Raw genomic sequence first — 21,027 nt, 5'->3', positions numbered from 1 at the left:
TGGCCTTTTGGTGTCATTTTGTGACTTTCTCAGAATGAATTTTGGGTTGTTTTCCAGTTGGTTTTTTCATCTGTGGAACAAAATCTGTACCAATGTGCAAACCTGTTTGTTATGGGCTAATGAACTAATTCACCAGTTAATGAGAGTTGCACTAGGATTACGCTATTTAAAGAGGCGGTAGGCAATGTACAAAAATATCAGCCCAGCAACAACAAAAGTCCTGAGTAGTCTGCATTCTATCATTTCAGCCTTTTCAAAGTCATGTAATTCAGTCAAAATGACATGCAGGAACTTCTTGTTTCTGAAGATGTATCATTTGAGAAGAAGGCTCTTCATATTTCATGTTAAACCATGGAACCACCTCTTCAGTCTTTGTGAGGGAAGTTTAGGGTTGATTAATAAATTGGAAAAAAAGTTAAAACTCACTTTTTGAGTCCAGATAATATTTACTGGTAATAGGATCCAAAGTCTATGGAAGATGCCTTACTTACTCTTTGCTGTAACATACATAGCTGCCTATCTTTGAAAAGAGACGTGTGTCCACTTTGATCCCATATTCTGGCTGTGCGTTTGGATGGCGTGTCAGATTTTTCTGCTGTTATTGCAACATTTGAAAAGGAAAGACATAGACAGTCATGTGTCTTGGATGATTACTTCTGGCTAAATTACAGAAAGTAGATGGGAGGTTTATGTCTAAATAATGCATAATGCTTGGGGAGCTTTTTGTGCGTTCTAACTGGAGTTGCTGCTGTGGCAGAGAACCGTGTTATTTCTTCTCTAAAACCTTGGTTTTCAAAGATGTTGTCCAGACAAGTATAGTCTAAAACTGCTTTGAATATTGAGCCTCTCTTACTGCTTGCATGGGAGGAAACATCGTGTATGAAGTGGCTAAATAATTTATGGCTCTATTCTATAATTGTGGCACATCTGTGATTCTCAAAACACTTCTGTTTTCGTAATGTGTGCATTTATAATCTGTACTGTTCATACAAAATGTGGCAAATGGCTTAGGCTTTTTGTGCCTTGTTCTTGTATATGCCTGTGTTTACAGTCTATACTTAATAGTCATGACACTAAACTTTTATTCTTCCTAGGCTTTAGTTTATCCTGGTTTAATTTGAGGGAAGCTTCATACCTTTGTTCCTAGCTATTCTGCATATTAAAAATTATCCATATGCAAAATGTAGTTATTCTGAAGTGTTGATTGTGGGAAACTGACAAAAGAACAGAAGATCCTGGGAGTTTGTGCTGTCACTGCACTGGCTGAGAGGGTTGCACAGATACCAGTGTAGAAAAATACCTTTCTGACGCTTAATGCTATTGTATCTGATGCTTTTAAAAAAACAAACAAAACTTCTCCAATGATCTAGCATTCTGATCTGTAACATGGTTAATCAAATTATACCTATGTGTATGGGTAACACAAAAATGGGTGACCAAAAGTTTTTGAATAAAAAGGCTGACTGCCAGGTTTCAGTAGCTAAATGCTGTAGGGGCTAAATTATTCAGATGTGTGATGATGCCACCCTATAAATTAAATAATCCCAGGAACCGGTTCAAAAAAGAAAATGTGAGTTCTGTGAAGAAGTTCTGAACAATAAAGAAAACTTCTGTAGGCTCAGAGGTACTTCTTTTCGGTGGTTTGCCTAAAGATGTTATGTTGAGGCAGTTGTAGATGGAAGTATTGAAAAAATAGTACGTTGTTTATTAAGAACAGGATCAGTTCTATAGTGGCATCTTATGATTCTGCCATTAGTACTTGTTGTGAAATAGATAAAAAGAAGTTTTTGTTTAACTTCACACTTTATGTAACAGAAGTTTCAGGGAATCTTCTGTTCTTAGTGTCTCTTTCCAAGAGCAGTTCTCTGTTAAGTGTTAAGTAGCTAATTAACAATAAATGCTCTCATCACAAGTCTTTGTAAACTTTTTTCAGAGAATCAATGGTGGATGCTAGAGGGGGATTTTGCCAATTCAAATGTTGTTCAGGAACTTTTATCAAAATAAAAATGTGCAGAAATTAATAGATTTTACTGAAGGACTACACTTAGCTCAGTGAGTGCTTCTGAGGAGCCAAACCCAAATTTCGAATTGCTAGAATCCTTAAACAGAATTACCATTTGCTGTTAACATCTGATGGTTATCTTTCTACAAAAGTTACATTCCTGTAGTGTTCCAGCCATGCTGGTTAATTATGAATAGATGAAGAGACTAGGTAGAGGAAACATACTTGTTCAGATGTTTTTACAAATAGTTTTCAAGCTTGGAAGGTGAAAGTCGGTTGGGTTTTTTTGGTGTGGCACAGTAAAGACCTGTATTTATGCTTTATGCTTAATTGCTAGATCACAGTTATGCTTACTCAGCATTTTTATTAGAAAGAAACCAGACGCTTTAAAGAAGAAAACTATTTAACTTCTCAACAAGAAAACTTAATACCATGTACTGTCTTTACAGCCTGTTTAATTGTAAATAGAATAGTAGCTGCAAACATCATCGATACAAGACACAAGCATGCAAGCAAGTTACTATAAATTGTGCTTGGTTCTGAACTTGCAGACTCTAATGGCTTACCGTTACAGTCACCAGGTTCTGGCTGTTTGATGAAGGCAGTAGTAAGCCAGGTAGCTTACTCTACACCGTTGACAGGAGTCAGCTGTCTTGAACTACCTTGTTTTTACTACAGGGTAAGGACAAGCTAAAACTTGTCAATACACAGCCAAAGACATCATTATTAAAGTATAGAACATGTAGAATTGAATTTACAAATACCATTGAATAAGAAGTACTGAAACATTTCGTCTTAATTCAAGCATTTCATTCTTGGGCATCTGGTACATTTCCCCCTTTCTTGACCCTTGGCAATGTTGTAGCTTGATGTGGACGCTCTTCCTTCACACTCGAGTCTAGTCTGTTACTTCTTCACACAAATGTTGTAAAAGTGTTTTTTAAAAAACAAGCACACAAAGCTTAGTTTACAACTCTCTAAACCATTTGATGATAAGCAACATCACTTGTGTTAGAATAAAAAAAATCTTGAAGTTAGAAGGTTTGCAGGATAATATTTTTAAAGTTACCTTCATTTTTATGAACATTTTGTAGTCTAGTAAAATCTAAACCCATGACATGCAACATATCATTTACATTCTCTAAATTCTGTCTGTGTGACAAAGGAGTTTATTGAATTGTTGACCAAGCCCCATACAGTTTTATTGTTTTTTCAGTGCAGTGTATGTCAGAGATTTGGAGACATAAAGGACTATCCTAAACTTAAATGGGCTGAAGTGTACTGGTTTGGGGAGATACTAGAGCATTACTGGAAAGGAAGAGATGCTTGGGCTATTGTCATCTCCTGTAAGATTTCTTGATCTTACCAAACATTTCTGCTGCTGTCTGTTGCTGGCATGCCAGAATGCCTTACAGCATGGTGGTCTTTGCTGATAAAACCGATGGAGTTTGGTAGCGACAGCACATGCTGGTTCAGAATAATAATAATAAAGGCGGGCATGCAAGAAAGCCTTCGGTAAGCGAGGCACGGAGCCAGTCATTGTGGCAGTGTTGTTAAGTGCAGAAGAAATTGTATGGGGTGCTGGTGCGGAAGGTGTGGGGTGAAGAAAGCATGTCTGCCTTGGGGCTTATAAAGTGTGTCTAGGATCCTTGGCAAGCTTTAAAATTTGCTATTGTGGTGCCGCAGAGAGAAGGGAAGAGAGGAGATAGGGAGTTAGAAATTATTTCCATAACATCTATGAAATAGGGAGAAATGACGTGAGGAGTTGTGTAGGAGACAAATTACTTAGTGAGCATTAGTGTGTACTGTAAGCCTGACTGACAATGTATGAAGTGTTATCTGCCTTTACCTTTCCTTAATGATGTTTTAAGATGATCTTGTGCAAGTCTACAATTACATGGGGGGCAAAAGGATGTGAGGGAGTTGCCGGAAAGTAAATGCAATTCAGAATCATCAATATTCTTCAGTGTTTTTTTTCTTTCAGCAAAAGGATAGCAGCTGCAGGGGTGAACAGACATTTCTGGTAAACATCTGGTCATTGTTAATTTAGTTGCAACTCTGAGATACTAGAATACTATGTTTTGGACTACTTGGACTTTTATAGAAGATAAAGAAACTCTAATAAAAGTCCTGAGACCTTGAGGCCTTAGTTCAGAAGGTGCCGTTCTATACTTCTGCTCCCCACAGAAGGTTCTGGCTGTCCTTACAGTAGTGGAAATTACATAATTGAACTACTCATGCTTCTGTGTCAGGCCAGGCGCTCTAAGAGAAAAAATACTGCACCATAAGTCTTTGTGTACACTTAATAGAGAGTTATTTAAAGGTATCGAAAGCTTATGCCAACAAACCATTCATAAGAGATTGGCAGGGGAGGGTGCTACATTTCCTTAAAAGCTATATCCAGTATAAAAGTTGAGCCTGAAATTATAGACAAGCTTTCAACCTTGCAAATATAAGAAGACTTTATGTAGATTATGAAGCTGCTAATTTATTTTTGAGACTGTATATGGCCAGTCCTGTTTAAGCTGGATATGCCTGCCAATTTACTGCAGAACTGCAAAGATTGTCATAGAAATTGCTACAAGCTCAGCTAATTGAAAGTAACATTCTGCTGATAAAAATCGTTGAAATTTTCTGGTGGTTTTGAAAGAGCAGCACCTGTGTCTCTGATGGGCTTCCTTCTTTATAGAAGGATGTGGATATCCAGGTTTTTTACTGCAAGTCATTTATTCCACCAAAATGGTTTGACTCTGTGCCTTTGCATGGCTAAGATGTTTTGTGCATTTATAGTAGTTTTCTTGTAATGTTGTATTCATGGCCCATACAAGGAATGTGTTCAACACTTAGTAATTAGACAGCTGTTTTAAGCAATAATTTGGTTGGCTTTTGTAGCAGCTAAAACAATGGCTTCCCAAACCTGTCTGCAGCTTAAAATAAATGTAGGAGAATGTCATTAAGAAGCTTCACAGAGAGACTCTTAAGAGTAGTTTTGTTGTACAGCACCCATTCCTGGATTTAAAGCACATTTCTGGAAAGCCATATGGGATGCTGTATGGAGCAGAGGTAGCACAGATCTGAGCGTTCCCATGTCTGCTTGGAAGCAAGCAGTTGTTGCTACCTGGTGGCAAACACCCCCTTTTGCTACTAGTTGATGTGTGATTTGGCACTGTCTGGTCTAGTAGGATTATTGACGGCTGTGTGTTATTATAAAGGCACACTGCCTCTGTGTTGTTTAAAAAAAATAAAAAACCTCTTTGATCCTTGAAGAGTTCTGTGATGGCTGCTTGGGTAAAATTGATCAATCCTCGCCCTGGTTATCTGTGCTTGTAAACTATTGCTGTTGATTTTGCTTTGGTAAATTTTACTAGTGTGGTTGAGCCACCAAATAATGTTTCCAGTGTTTTTCCATATTGACTAAAGTAGTGAACCAACCACATCATGTTTGTTTCTCTTGTTCTGGGAGATTCTGCATACTCTTTACAAGTATGGCTGGTAAAGTTTTTAATGTATGTTTACATTTTAGCTAAAATCTGTATAGATTGGATGACAACAGGGCACACAATTGGGAGACCAGTGAGTAAATGATGATGATCACTATCAGAAACAATGAGGCAGCTAAGCAGTGCTGGTTGTGGCTTATAACTGCATATTGTGTTTTATAAAAGCAAGGAGGAGAGGCCTCACGTCTGGGAAGTATGTGTTTGAAGATTTCAGAAAGCTTTGAACAACCTACAAGCATACCTATATTACTTAGGTTGAATAATAGGGTGAATATTATGGGAATAAGTTTCCACAGCTTCTTGAGAAGAGACTGCTGTGTTTGTATGATGTGTCATGCTAACTTCCTGGTTTGTTCATCTAAGTTTATAGAGTACATACAGCAGTGTGGCAGACATTTAATGTTTTGTTTTGCTGCTTTTGCCTAATAACATAATGAAACTTAAATGACAGAATGAAGTCTGTCAGGTGGTTGCATGTGATGTTGGTGCTGGTTGTCATGTGTATTTTGTTTTCCTGTTTGAATTCTCTATGCTGAAATTTACACAAGTATAAATGCAAATCTATAAATGTAGAAGTACATTCCCTTCAGTTACAATAGAGGGCAGAATGTATTCTGTATCTTATGTCCAAAGTCAATTCACATGTTTTGTTAACTCTGGAATAATTTTTTTACATCCCCTCAGGTTTCTCTTTTACATGAGTTTAAAGCTTGAGCACTGTGGTATATGCCTACTGCATGAAAATCAAAACATGAAATTGGATGTTCTTTTTTATTAGTAGGGAGTAGTACTGTCAAAAAGAAATAAAACCTGAAGTTGATGGGACAAATTAATCAACTAGCAAATAGGTTGGTTAAAAACAATGACGACTTTCTTTTCTCCTCTGGAGTCTTGTTGTTGGTGACTATGGGCTATTAGTATGACAGTCTGGTCTTTTCCAAGTGATTGTTTCCTTTCAGAACTGTTGTTTGCTGTAACTTTATGCTGTCTCAGCATGTCTTTCTAAATGTCATCATGGCCAGTTTTCCACCTGTACTTGTTCCTGTTTGTAACATTTACTAGTACTACCCAATATTCTGAAATCACTTCTGAGATTAAAGTTAAGATTAGTTGAAACACTTTAGCATAGGAAATGACACTTTTGAGGAGTTGTAAAAAATATTTTTAACGTTTGATATTTTAGATATTCCTTTGAAATTTAATATTCATGTTTACTTTGTTGTTCTTATTTTTAGCCTGGTTTTTCTTACTTGTGTGAAGTCTTTATTTTTCCACAGACGTAAAATACGAAGTGGGGATGGTCAGCACCCAGGAAAAGCAAGAACTTGTTCGTAGCATTCAAGTTCATAGAGGAGCAAGAATTTTTTTTTTTGACGCAAAGCTTGTTAAGATTTAAATGGTGCAGGAGAAACTGACTTGAGTTTATGACAATGTATTTTATTTTTTTTACCTCAGGTCCGAGAAGATGTGTTAAACTCCTTGAATAACAACTTTCTACAAACACTAAACCAAGCATGGAATGATCATCAGACAGCAATGGTGATGATTAGAGACATTCTGATGTATATGGTGGGTATTCAGCTTTTTCACACACTTAACTTGATGCAAGAAATTGTCTTTTGACAACTGTAAACAAATGAGCTGGAGGGGTAAAAAGCAAGGCGTGCTTACCAGTCCTGTTCGTCAGACTACTGTCTGTCCCTTGTTTTGAATTCTCTGTGTGCGTGTAAGACTATTTACAGATGTGTGACAAATTATAGCTGGATTCTTCTTTCAGGTTATCTCATCATCACTTGAAAAATGCATCTGAAAAAAGGTTGGATTTTGTAATTCTTAAAATAAACTACTCAGACCCATTCTGGTAGGTTGTAGATGTTACTTGTGTTTTAGTTCACATAGTGGTGGCTTCTCACTGTGGAAAGCGTGATGGTGCAAAGCCTTCTTGGACTTCCAATGTAGCTGTTGTTCTTTAGGCTTAAGGGTTTGAAGAGGATGACTTCGCTTAGGTACAGTTTGCATCCTTGAATGTTAAGTTCTGTTTGAAGCCTTTGCTGTTCATACAGAACTTGGAGATGATAATAAGCATTGTACATAGATGAGAATGTGATCTTTGGTTGCATGGTTGTAATATTAAAAGAAAAAAGAAAAGCCGTTTTTGAAGAGAGACAACCTTACATTTTTGTGACTGGATTATATTATGCTTTAGGTAGTTGGTATATGTTTAAATTCCCAGAATGGTGGGCTTGCTCTGGGGATGTAGGAGAGTGTATTTTTGCATAGCTTCCAGCCAAAGGCTTTAACTTCAGAAGGAAAAGAAAATATGTGTTAAGACACTGTGAGGTTTTTTTATGTAAGATCCTTTTTTTCAAAAAAAGCTGTGCTGAAGATGCTACTTTATGCACTGTTAGACAGTGAAGGACAGATGATGATGGTACCCCACATTTATTTTCTTTCAAGAAAGAGGATTAGCTGAGATTGCACTTTGTCTATCTGCTGAACAACTGGTGTTAAGATCTTGTAGCTGTTAAAGATCTCAAGCTATGAAATTGAACCTATTTGTATTAGCAGTGAAGAAATACTAAGAGTTAAAGAATTTTGAGTAATTATTGTAGCCACATAGCTTAATTATTATTTTTTTAAATGGCCTTGGCTTTACTGGCTTTTGTGTTGTGGGATGGGGGGGGTTGTTTGTCTTTTAAGCTGGGAAAAGAACACATACCTGAAGATAGAGCCGGATAAAATGCCTTCACTGACACTTAATGATCTGTATTTCTTATCTTGCCAAAAGGAAGATTGAGAGATTGTTTTGAAGATACACTATCTTCAGTATGAGAAATCCTGGAACCTAGTCTGTTCGTGAAGGACAAATACAAATCAATTGCTCCTAGCTGCATCTGGGCAAATTCAAGAATAGTTAGCAATTAGAATAGTCTGCCAACTCAGAAATGTTAGAAGATGGAATCCAGAGCTTTCTAGGGGGAGTAGCTGTTGTGTTTTAGCCAGATACTATGTATTATTTCTGTACAGGAGGTGCTCGATGCTCCAAGTATGTAGGTGGTCAGAGTGGATAATGCAATGTTACCTGCTGATCCCTCAAACAGTATCAGAGAAAGATCGCTTATCAGCTATTCCTGGTTTTGTGTATTGACCAGTATATGGAAGACCAGGAAGTCCCCTCTTCGAGGAGGGGTTACATGCTTCAGTTAGCAATTCGGGGGGGTAGATGAGAGCTGTTTCCTAAGTAGTTCTTGTGCTCAGGAGAGCAGTGCCTTGACTTCTGTTTCAAGCTTGTGGATGCTGTTAGAACAGCCAGCCAGCCTTTTCTTTTTCACCAAATCTCCAGATAAGAGACCTGTAGCATTTCTACAAGTGCAAATTGGAGTTCATCGAGTTATATTTTAGATTCAGAACAGAATAATAAACAAATAAACTTGAATACCTCTGGTATATATGGTCTTCCATGTGATGTTTGACAGTTCCTAATTATTTCAAGTGGGTGTTCAGTTGAAGCCTCCACTTGACTAATTATTTGCTTCCTATAGACTTTTATTCTTGTACCAAAATGAGACCCAAAGAAATGGAAAAGACACATCTACAATAAAATGTATTTATAGCATAATGGTAAAAATACAATTTTTCTTTCAAAATGCTTATATAAACTTTTCAAACTGTAGTAGCACTGATGTCCGTTTGTTAAACAGCTATAATGTAACTTGTTTTCTGCAATCAGAAATTTAATCTTTATTAGATAGACCTATCTAATGCAAGGAGCTGATATAATGGGCAGACTCCCTCCTTTTTTTTTTTGACTTGGAGAGGCAGACAGATTGTCATTAGAAAATACATGCTTTTATTACAAATTAAAGTATAAGCTATGGTTTACAATGGGACTAGTCTCAAAAGATTTGCAGTTTCACGCTTGTCACTGGGATGTCCTGTTGAGGAAACTTCTAGTCTTGAGTATTTGTTCATTCAAAAAGCTTGAAAAAGCTGCTAGTACCACAAAATTATGAAGCAGAGGAACATCTGTCAAAAATGAGACCTGACTGCTCTTCAAAGAAACAATTTTCAAGAACTTCATAAAATAAGGAATTATTTGTTCTTTTATGACGTTGAGTCTGAATGAAATGTTACTTTTATAGTGATATGCTTAGGTCAGAAGTTGTTCATACCTTTTTATTCAAGCACAGCTAATGTAATTTACATTAAAATTATTTTATCTTAAAAAACAAGCACTGTATAAACTCAATCACTGGGCATTGTTAATTGATATGCTTGTGTTCCACCAGGAGAAGTATATGCAATGATAGTATGTTTGTAAATAAAGGATAACCCAGTCCTTCTCTTATTTTGTAGGCCATCCCAATTACTTACCCATCAGTTTCAGGAAAGGTATCTATTGGTACCCAACAAGCCACAGTCTGAAGTCAGTGAAAGTAAAACATTTAACATTCTCTTGAATTCTGATCTTATTATTTTTAAACTCTTGCTTCATCCTAGTGATCGTACATTTTAAACTAAACTGCATCTGTTTCAATGCTGTGTTTGTTTTCCAGCTTAGTTTCACCCTGTAGCTCCCATATGATCTAAGTAGAAATAAATACCTCTCCAACCCACCGTAATATTTCCTCTGTGTAATTTTACTGTTTCCAAAATAAAAATTGATTCCCGTAGATCATTTTTAGAAAGGTGTGTATTTTGTACAATGGGTCTGTGTATTGTTATGATACTTAATGATTAGAATACTTGCTGTTTGAGGTTTATGCCAGGATTTCATTTTATGTGCAGAACCTCTTCCACAAGACACTTGTAAAGCTTGCCTTATAGTTGCATTTTTTTTGAAAAAGTGTATGACCTTCTCATGTGTCATGGTTGCTATCTGGTAAATGTCTGCTTGGTTTCAGATCTGTTGTATAATGTAGTTCTAGTGTGAGGTATTGCAACCTGGAATTCCACACTAAAGGCAAATCTAACTTTCTTGAGAGATTTCAGTTTCCACAATTGAATTTCAAGTTTACATAGTTCCACTATATTTTGTAGTATATGTGCACTAGCTTTCCTGCTTTTGTTTTGCGTGTTTAGGCTACAGTAATCAGTGCCAGCATAGATGTAATACTCACTGTAAATTCATGGCACTGTCTGCAGCAAGCAGTGAGGTACCAAAGCAATGAAGTCATGTGCTAAGTAGTGTCTTCACTAAGTCGAGTGATGTACGAAGACATGTTGAAGTAGTGAAGTAATGTCCTGCATTTGGGCATGTCTGAAATTCAGTTTCACTTAGGGCTGCAGCGTAAGTAAGTATACCTGCAATAGTTCTGATTTAGCTACAGTTGTTTGGTCTTTTCTTCAAGCTAAATGAGTGTGAGTATTCTTGGAACGTCTTCTAGAAACCGGGCTAAACTGGATTCTGTGGTGTCCCTTCTTTACTACTTGTACTTGCTAAATTTAAAGCAACTTCAGGTATGCAAGCACAGCAGCAGTCACAGCCCTGGCTGCATTATAGCCATATGGGTAGTACCAGTTAAATGCTCTCAGAAGTGAACAATTACTTTTGCAAATAGAATTGTGGAGGGCAGAGCATTCCCTTCTCATCTCTGTGGTGCAGAAAGCCAGTCTCTTGACTTAGACCAGCGCTGACAGATCAGCTATGTGAGTTTTGACCTCTGGGCATATGACTACCATTGTTCATGGCTTATGCACAAGGTAGTAGGGAGAGGTGTTTTTATTTTCGGAACTAGGATCAAAGACACTTGCTCTCTGTATAAACACATCAGTGTCTGAAGTCTACATCATCCAGATGGTGCATCCATGTAAAGATGGGGAAAATGTGGCTGGTGAAATTTTAGAGTAGGTAACTTGCTTTAGTTGAGATCAGAACTATTCTGCAGTGTAAGCAGCGTTGTAGTTTATGAATAATTGCTGTCTGGAACCTCCACCCTTGTCTCCTGAGAGTTACTCTTACCTTTACGCACCTCCTTCTCCCCATGGTAAGTGATTGCTGTTCAGTAGCATGTAGCCTTGTCAGTCAAACCTGTTCCTAAATGAGGCTTCATGTCTCTAAGATTATTTTTTTTTTTAGGTTGGGAGAGTTTCCAGGAAACAGTAAAAGTGATATGTTACTAAGGGTAAGGAAATCAGCAGTATTGGAGACATTAATGCTGCTACTCTAATTTGGGTATCGTGGAATGGTCTGATGTACTAAAGAGGCATTGCTGTTACATTGAGAAGAGTTTCTAGTGCGGTTACTATTTCATTTCATAATGACAGTGTTTAGCACTGCCACAACAGAAGCTATGCAGATGAGTCATGACCATGGCTTTCATCCATTTTGATACCCAGCTGCCTGTGCTTCAGAGGCCTGGATATTCTTTGAAATAATATAGATGTATTCTTTTCTCCTCAAGTTCTAGACACTACTTTTTAATTTTCTTTCATCTCTTTGAAAGTGTATTTTGAGCTTGTCTTACTTTAGAATCGCGTTTACTTCTGTTCTTGATGCAAGTGTTTAAATAAGGGAGAAAAATAATAATCCTGTTTCTAAATAACAGGAAAAAGAGTAACATGTTCCAGAGATGTAGACCATCGTGTGTCGCTAAACTGACTTCATGAGACCAATTAGTAAACTTTTTGCTTTGAGGCAGAACTGAGCTTGCTTCATGAGCCACAGAGTAGGCATATCTGTCCTATTCCAATCTTGGTTTATCATTTAAATTAACTGCTGCCTATCTAAAGGGTTGTGAATTGTGGAACCCGCTGTTTTACTTTTGTCGTCAAGTGGCAATCTGGAATGATTCTCATGACTGGAGTGCTGCAGTGGATGGCTATAGGCTCTTCAGAAGGGGTAGACAGGGAAGGAGAGGTGGTGGGGTGGCTTTGTATGTTAGGGAGTGTTTTGATTGTGTAGAGATTAATGATTGTGAGGATAAGGCCGAGTGCTTATGGGCAGGGATGAGGAGGAAGGCCAACAAGGCAAATATCCTGCTGGGAGTCTCTTATAGACCACCCAACCAGGAGGAAGAGGCAGATGAGGCATTCTATAAACGACTGGCAGAGGGGTCTCAATCGTTAGTCCTTGTCCTTGTGGGACACTTCAACTTTACCAGATGTCAGCTGGAAAAACAACACAGCAGAGAGGAAACAGTCCGGGAGGTTCCTGGAGTGTGTGGAAGTTAACTTCATAATGCAGCTGGTAAGGGAGCCTACCAGGGAAGGTGCCTCGCTTGACCTTCTGTTTACGAACAGAGGACTGGTGGGAGATGTGGTGGTCAGTGGCTGACTCGGACTTAGCGACCATGAAATGATAGAATTCTCTATTCTTAGTCAAGTTAAGAGGAGAGTCAGCCGAACCACAACCATGGACTTCTGGAGGGCTGACTTTGGGCTGTTCAGGACGCTGGTCGAGAGAGTCCCTTGGGAGGCAGTCCTAAAGGGCAAGGGGGTCCACGATGGCTGGACGTTCTTCAAGGAGGAAGTCTTAAGGGTGCAGGAGCAGGCTGTCGCCGTGTGCCAGAAGACAAACCAGAAGACAACTGACCTGGTTGAACAGGGAGCTTTTGCCAGAACTCAGGGAAAAAAGGAGGGTTTACCACTCCTGGAAGAAGGGCAGGTAACTCAACAAAAGTAAAGGGAGCTTATTAGATCATACAGAGGGAAAATTAGAGAAGCAAAAGCCCAACTAGAACTCAGACTGGCCACTGTTGTGAAAGACAACAAAAAATGTTTCTACAAATACATCAACAACAAAAAGAGAACCAAGGAGACTCTCCATCCTCTATTGGATGTGGAGGGGAACACTCTCACCAAGGATGAGAATAAGGCTGAGGTACTTAATGCCTTCTTTGCCTCAGTCTTTAACAGGCAGATAAGCAATCCACAAGGTAATCAGCCCCCTGAGCTGGAAGACGGGGACCGAGAGCAGAATAAACCCCCTGTAATTCAGGAGGAAGCAGTTAAAGACCTGCTTTGCCACTAGGACATCCACAAGCCTATGGGGCCGGATGGGATCCACCTGAGAGTACTGAGGGAGCTGGCAGAGGAGCTGGCCAAACTGCTCTCCATCATTTATCGGAAGTCCTGGTCAACAGGGGAGGTCCCAGACAGCTGGAGGCTTGCCAGCGTCATGCCCATCTACAAGAAGGGCTGGAAGGAGGATCCGGGGAACTACAGGCCCATCAGCCTGACCTTGGTTCTGGGGAAGATTATGGAACGGTTCATCTTGAGGGCGCTTACATGACATGTGCAGGACAAGCAGGGACTCAGGCCCAGCCAGCGTGGGTTCATGAAGGGCAGGTCCTGTTTAACCAACCTGATCTTCTGTGGCCAGGTGACCCACCTAGTTGATGAGGGGAAGGCTGTGGATGCCATCTGGCTGGACTTTAGTAAAGCCTTTGACACCACCTCCCACAGCATTCTCCTAAGAAAGCTGGTGGCTCATGACCTAGACGGGTGCACGCTAAGCTGGGTTAAAAACTGGCTGGACGGCCGCGCGCAGACCGTGGTGGTGAATGGAGTTCAATCCAGTTGGCGGCTGGTCACAAGCGGTGTCCCCCATGGCTCAGTATTGGGACGGATCTTGTTTAACATTGATGATCTGGATGAGGGGATCGAGTGCTCCCTCAGTAAGTTTGCAGATGACACTAAATTGGGTGGGAGTTTTGATCTACTGGAGGGTAGGAGGGCTCTGCAGAGGGACCTGGACAGGCTGGATTGATGGGCTGAGGCCAATGCTATGAGGTTCAACAAGGCCAAGTGCTGGGTCCTGCTCCTGGGTCACAACAACCCCAGGCAGCGCTACAGGCTTGGGGATGAGTGGCTGGAGAGCTGCCCAGCAGAAAAGGACCTGGGGATGCTGGTCGACAGCTGGCTGAACATGAGCCGGCCATGTGCCCAGGTGGGCAGGAAGGCCAACAGCATCCTGGCCTATATCAGAAATTGCATGGCCAGCAGGAGTAGGGGGGTGATCGTGTCCCTGTACTTTGCATTGATGAGGCCACACCTCGAATACTGTTGCAGTTTTGGGCCCCTCACTATAAGAAAGACATTGAGGTGCTGGAGCGTGTCCAGAGAAGGGCAACAAAGCTGATGAAGGGTCTGGAGAACAGGTCTTATGAGGAGCAGCTGAGGGAACTGGGGTTGTTTAGTCTGGAGAAGAGGAGGTTGAGGGGAGACCTGATTGCTCTCTGCAACTATCTGAAAGGAGATTGTAGTGAGGTGGGGCTTGGTCTCTTCTCCCAAGTAACTAGTGATAGGGTGAGAGGAAATGGCCTCAAGTTGCACCACGGGAGGTTTAGATTGGACATTGGGAAAAATCTCTACCAAGGTCAAGCACTGGAACAGGCTGCTCAGGGAAGTGGAGTCACCATTCCTGAAGGCGTTCAAAAAACATGTAGATGTGGCGTTTTGTGACATGGTTTAGTGGGCATGGTGGTATTAGGTCAACAGTTGGACTAGAAGATCTCAGAGGTCTGTTCCAGCTTAATGCTTCTGTGATTCTATAATTAGTGTATGAATAATTTTGCCATATAAATTCAGCTGCTGAAATACTAAAGGGTGTGGTGTCTGTTCTTCCTGACTTTTTTTTTTTATACTTGCTGAATTTATATAAGCTTATAATTTTGTAGCCTTTTTTCCATAGTCTGGAGCATGATGTTTTTTCTAAATAGTTTAGTTTTCTAGATGTTGGAGTAACTTTACACTTCAATTCTGAGTGTGGTAAAGATAATTGATGGAACCAGTGGAGAAGCTGATCTTTATACTCCATTTCAAAGGTGACCATCATCCTTTCTAGACTTTGTTGGGTTTTTTTATTATTTTGTTACAGCTGCATAAATTCTCAGAAGACTTTCACAATCGGATTTGTGAGTGGGTATAAAACTCTTAACTTTTTCTAATTTCATCATCCTGAGGCTTAAATGATAGTAAAGCAGTATTTCAAGTAATTACCCAGACTGTTACATTAGAGGAATAGGATATGCCCTGACAGGAATGAAAAAAGTAATCATTGCTCATCTTAGAAATAGTTTGTAAAAACTCTCAATTTTTCTGTTCTTAAAGTTGGTTTAAATGGTCTTAACTGGTACAGCACTACTGGATATTAAGTGAATACACTTCCTTTTCTAGAGAGTTGATAAGTTGGGAGAGAGGAACAGAAAAGGGGAGACAAATTTTTGGAGGATTTCTGTGGGTAGCAGTAAGAAATTATGGATGTCTGCTCAGCAGTGTCTTAGTCAACTCTGTATGACGGTGTTTGGGCTATACAGACTTGGACTACTGTTCTGAGGATCAGCCTTGGTTTGTGACCGTAGGTAGTATTGGGCTAGTGGAGAGTTGAGGAGCTTGATTTTTCCTATAGACTGAGATTATGTAGGGAGGTAGAATTTAAATCCATACTGAAACGCAAAAATTATTTTCTTCTCTCCCCCTTTTTTTGAGGGGGTGTGCATATGTGTGTGATTTTAGTGAAACATAACAACAAGGTTTCAAGATATTTGTTCAAGCTGAATGAAGGTGATTTGGCGAGAGGGGGATCACCAGAATTCCTTATGTACAGTTTTGCAGTACCAATCCATCAACATTTTGATTATAACTAGTCTCATTTTGACTTTACTTTTTCTTCTCTTCATCTAATGATGCTATTTTTGGAAATTTCGCTGAATATTGAGGGGGAGCTGTCTGCCTAAAAGGAGTGATAGGAAGATGTGTGGGAGATGCGGAAAAATTAAATAATTTTTCTTGAAGAACAAAAAGGGGTGGGTGAAAGGGGTTTGAGTAAATAAGTAAAACCTTTCAGATTGTGCCATGAATTTTCTCAGTATTCGGAGATTCCCTTGCCTCCAAACTAAAAAGTGGCAAGGCTGTATGTAGATTTGTTTTGGCATGCGTTAGTCATAAGTGCTGTGCTTACGCTCTGAAGCAAAATAGACTTTGTATGTAAATGAGGTTTTGGAAAATGGGACTGATTTTGAATTTTGAAGGTATTCATAATTTCTTTTTGGGAAGGAAGGAGAGAAGATTAATTTGATTGTTTTTGTACAGTGGAAATTTGACCAATCTCTTGCAATTTTGAATAGCATGGCTGTACTGAACTTAAAATTTTATTGCTGTGTGTGCCTTTGTTGTAGGACCGTGTGTATGTGCAACAAAATAATGTGGAGAATGTCTACAATTTGGGCTTGATTATTTTTCGAGACCAAGTTGTACGCTATGGTTGTATTAGGGATCACCTTCGGCAAACTCTGCTGGATATGATTGCAAGAGAAAGGAAAGGAGAAGTTGTAGACAGGTAAGGTGTTTGTAAGTGATTGTCTTTTGTTGTAAATAATATATGTCAATTTTTAAAAATAAATCAAGAACATACACAAATAAATCATTACTTAAGGCTGCGTTTCTGATCACAAGTAAAATTTCTCCATAATCTGGCGGAACGTGTTTGTTTGTACGTTAAGGTTTAGCACAATGGTAAATGGGGAAGCTTGTTAATATATTTTTTTAATATTTATCTTTTGTCTTTTATTAAAATTTTTGTTAAATCCCTCCATTACCGCCTTGTGCCGCAGCATTTGGTTATAAAGCAAATAACAGAGTTTTGACAATTCTCTGCCTCTTGTTACCCTGTATTTCCTCTGTACTGAGAGGTGATTTAATTTTCTTGTACCTGGTGTGTTTTATATTTTTGAAGTTTTCTTTTTTAATTCTATTTCCCTTCCTCATGTTTTGATCCATCTGTTTCTTGGTAGTTCAGTTGCATCTCTGTGCTTTTAAAACTGTTCCTTGTGTTCTCCGGCCAGTTTAGTAGATTTGGAGTTTTGTGCCACACACTACAGATAATGCAGCTGAAGACACTTCAGATTTGCAAGTTTTCTTGCGCTTCTCCAGTTTCAGAACAGCTGTTGGGTGTGGAGATACGAAAACTCCATGCTACTTTGGCTGCAGCTCTGTGACTGAAATTGCCCAACGCACAATTTATGAAGAGAAAAGCGTGCCTTAGCAACAGCTGTGTATTGTCCCCTACTGCCAGAAAGTGGCATTTTTCCTGGATGCAGTTTTTTTTGTTTTCACATTTTTTGATATGTTACTATGCCTAACCAAATGCGTAACTTGCTGATTCATTTTAATTTTGTGGTTTGGTTTTTGGGTGGGTTTTTTTGTTTGGTTTTTTTTTTTAAAAAAAAAGGAACAACCAGCCAACAAAAAAAACCCAATTTTGTACAGCCATTTCCATCTGTGCAATTGTTTTGAATTGCTTAATTCCAACCTACATGTGCAATTTTCAGTTTTCTTTGAAGTAGTATTTTTGATTATTTTCTCGAAATAGATTCCTAACAGTTTTCCGAGTTAGTAGAATGTGAGACCTGCTTCCCTATAATTGTATTTAAAATACTTAATAAACACTGTCATTTCCTTAGTTTAGAACAAAACCAATCTTGCTTCTGTAATCTTGAAAACCTGTCATGTATCAAACAGATTTGGGATGGACTTTCTGTTACTCTATTTTATTTAAGTTGATGTTGTGTTCTGAGTTGTTATTCTGCTGTGTACTCTGTCTTACAAGCATGTAGATTTCTCAAGTTGTTAACTTACTTTTTGGCAGAGGCGCAATAAGAAATGCTTGCCAGATGTTAATGATTCTAGGTCTTGAAGGAAGGTCAGTCTATGAAGAAGACTTTGAGGCTCCATTTTTGGAGATGTCTGCAGAATTTTTTCAGGTACAGCAATGTTTATAATATACTTGAAATTTTGTTATAACTGCCTGAAACTGTGAGAATTGGTGGTACTTTAAGAAATTGCTGCTTATTTGATGAGTATGTCCCTCTCTGTTAAGCAAAATAAGAAAAAAAAAAAATTACTAACTTGGTGGAAAAATTAACAGAAATTTTACAGAATGACCATAATTTGAATGTAGTTTTGAGCTATGGGTGCCAATAATGTGTAAAGTAATAATCATGCTAATCTTGTGCCTGCTTTGAGCTATTTCGTGCAACTTAGTCTATGCCTGCATTGCAGCCACAGTGTCTTTGAAATACCAGTAGCATGAAAGATTCAGACTGTTTTAGGCTGGAAATGGAGAGGGGAGATTGCCTGTCAAACTGCCTTTGAGGAAGCTTTGTTTCTTTCATAGTTTCTACATTTGTAAGTTTTTTGGTGGTTTCTTTTTTTTTTTTAATAAAATTAACCAAGTCAAGGAATTAAGTGTATCCAAGTGGCTATCTAGTTGTTGACCAGCCACTGAATAATAAGTTTTAAATACTTTTTGTGAGATAATTTCAGGAAAAAAGCCAGTCGAATGGTTGTTGAGTGTAATCATGCTCATCTATTGTTGAAATTTGATAGAAATTGTAAAAGCATGTTGAAAGCTATCCAGATAAGATAATTTGTCAGTCTCCTGATTCTTACACAGGATCAATTGTTTGTCATATCCTCTGATCGCCAAACTTCTTTGAAAATCAGAAGCATATGTTGCTCAGCCATTTAAAAGTCATTGTATTCTGTTTTTCATTGGTGCTACATACAATTAAAATTACTTTCATTTAAGTTTTATTTCTTAACTCTGCCTTAAAAAAAAATTTTTCCTCCAAAAGACTATGCTGACAAGTATGGATAAAAACAGTTTGACGTGAAATAATGTGCTCAGCATTATCACTAACAAGAATAACGAGAACTGTTGATCCTCACAACTCATGAATATGCCATAAACTGGTATTTGAAAATAATTGCTTCTTCCCTCTCCCCATCCTTCTGTTTTCTGTGGCTAAAACTCTAGTTGGTAACTGGAAACTAGGTTATCTTAGATTGTTTTAGTATGAAAAATACCGTGTTCATATTGCATGTACTCCCTTATGTATGTAACACGATTAGTGTCATAGAACCTTTATTTTGTGTAAGCATGTATGTAAATCTTGGTATAGTGATCTCATTTGTTAGACATGCTGGGTTTGCTCTGAACTTGCTTATAAATGCTGATCTCATAACTAGTACATTTTCTTTTTCCCCTTTTTTAAAAAAAAAGTCTAAAGTATTAATTTGTGTTAATCACAGATGGAAAGTCAGAAATTTTTAGCTGAAAACAGTGCTTCTGTATATATAAAGAAAGTAGAAGCTAGAATTAATGAAGAAATAGAACGGGTGATGCATTGTCTGGATAAATCAACAGAAGAACCAATTGTGAAAGTTGTTGAGAGGGAGCTTATTTCCAAGCATATGAAAACTATAGTGGAAATGGAGAACTCTGGGCTAGTTCATATGCTGAAAAATGGGAAGACGGAAGGTAAGACTGCACCATATGGGAGACAGAAATGCTTATGATACTGCTTACTGTTTTTAAGCATAGGATAAGTCAAGCTTAACATTTGTGTTCCTGTGTCGTTGTTAAAACACTTTGATGGTTCTGTTTTGCAAACATCTGAGAACGTTACTTCAGAGACTTAGAGGGCTCTTAAAACAGAGCCTGTATGTATAACTTGTTTCTATTTAGTACCTGATACAGGTACTTTTTTGGTAAGCCAAGTATCTCTTTAAGAAAAGTACAAATCTGTTGTAGTGGTCTTCGTTACCTGTTTCCCGTGAGCCATTTTATTACTTTCATTCCTTTAGTGTGTAGCTATCAAAATGCATCAGAAGTTTTTTGGCCCGCATTTAAAAAGTGCTGGTGTAAATGACTTATTTAATAGAAGTATTGCAGGACCAGTTCTTGGGGAGAGGGCTTTGTTGCAGAAAAAAAAGGTGTCTGTTGTTAAAGGATAAGCAGCAGCTTATCGAAGTCGTTGAAAAAGGAGGGCTTGGCCTGACTTGGTTTTTCCTAGTAGAGGTTAATATAGGACAGAATGACTGAATGAAAGTTACTATGGAAAGAAATAGAACATAAGTTTCTAAAGCAGCATAATGAAGACAGTGATTGTAATACCTATATTTAGAAATTGGTGCTCGCACTAAAGCCATGAGAATGGGGAACAGACTTGCTGCTTAGAATAATGGCCTTTGTTCATTAAAGCATCTTCACAATTATTAGGTGATAGTCAGAGTGGCAAAGTGAGCAAATTTCTTAGCTGTAAGAAGAGAGAATTATTGTGTTGAAAAGGATAGTGATGATACCATACTTAACCTTTTTTTTTTTTTTAATATCCAGTTAAGATAGCCTTGAGGCTTGGGGTGCAAGGATATTGAAGGGTATTCATAAAATACTGGAATTAGTTTAACTTTTATAGGCCTTGGTTTGATTTAGTTAAATTACTAGAGTGGAAATACTTGCTGAATTGTGAACATAAGATTTCACATAAATATACAAGGTTGGATTGCTATTCTGAAAAGCCACGTTTAATCAGAGCCACTTCTCGTGGTTTTAGATGGATGAAATAAAGTAGTGTCAGATTTTATGGCTGACTTTAAGACAAATATGAATTAAAACTCCAGGTTTTACTTTTAATACAGAAACAGGCATCTCATTAGTGCTGTCATATTTGCTTCTTAGATTGTTCTTATAACTTTTAATACAGTATTTGATTTTTGGGATGATAGTCTTGGAAGCTACAT

The 21,027-nt window shown here is 38.3% G+C and overlaps 1 protein-coding gene across 2 annotated transcripts in view; it reads left to right on the top strand.

Annotated features, from left to right (window-relative positions):
• CUL3 (cullin 3) overlaps positions 1–21,027 on the top strand; it is a 63,033-nt gene that overhangs the window by 22,780 nt on the left and 19,226 nt on the right. For both annotated transcript variants that reach the window (XM_086467772.1, XM_086467771.1), the window contains 4 exons: positions 6,958–7,071; positions 16,623–16,783; positions 18,092–18,206; positions 19,537–19,765. In XM_086467772.1, coding sequence (XP_086323898.1) covers positions 6,958–7,071; positions 16,623–16,783; positions 18,092–18,206; positions 19,537–19,765 — 619 coding nt within the window. The remainder of the gene's footprint in view (positions 1–6,957; positions 7,072–16,622; positions 16,784–18,091; positions 18,207–19,536; positions 19,766–21,027) is intronic.

Source organism: Leptosomus discolor, chromosome 7 (assembly GCF_034619465.1).
Source record: "Leptosomus discolor isolate bLepDis1 chromosome 7, bLepDis1.hap2, whole genome shotgun sequence".
NCBI classification, from domain to species: Eukaryota; Metazoa; Chordata; class Aves; order Leptosomiformes; family Leptosomidae; genus Leptosomus; species Leptosomus discolor.
This window is presented reverse-complemented; position numbering and strand designations above follow the sequence as displayed.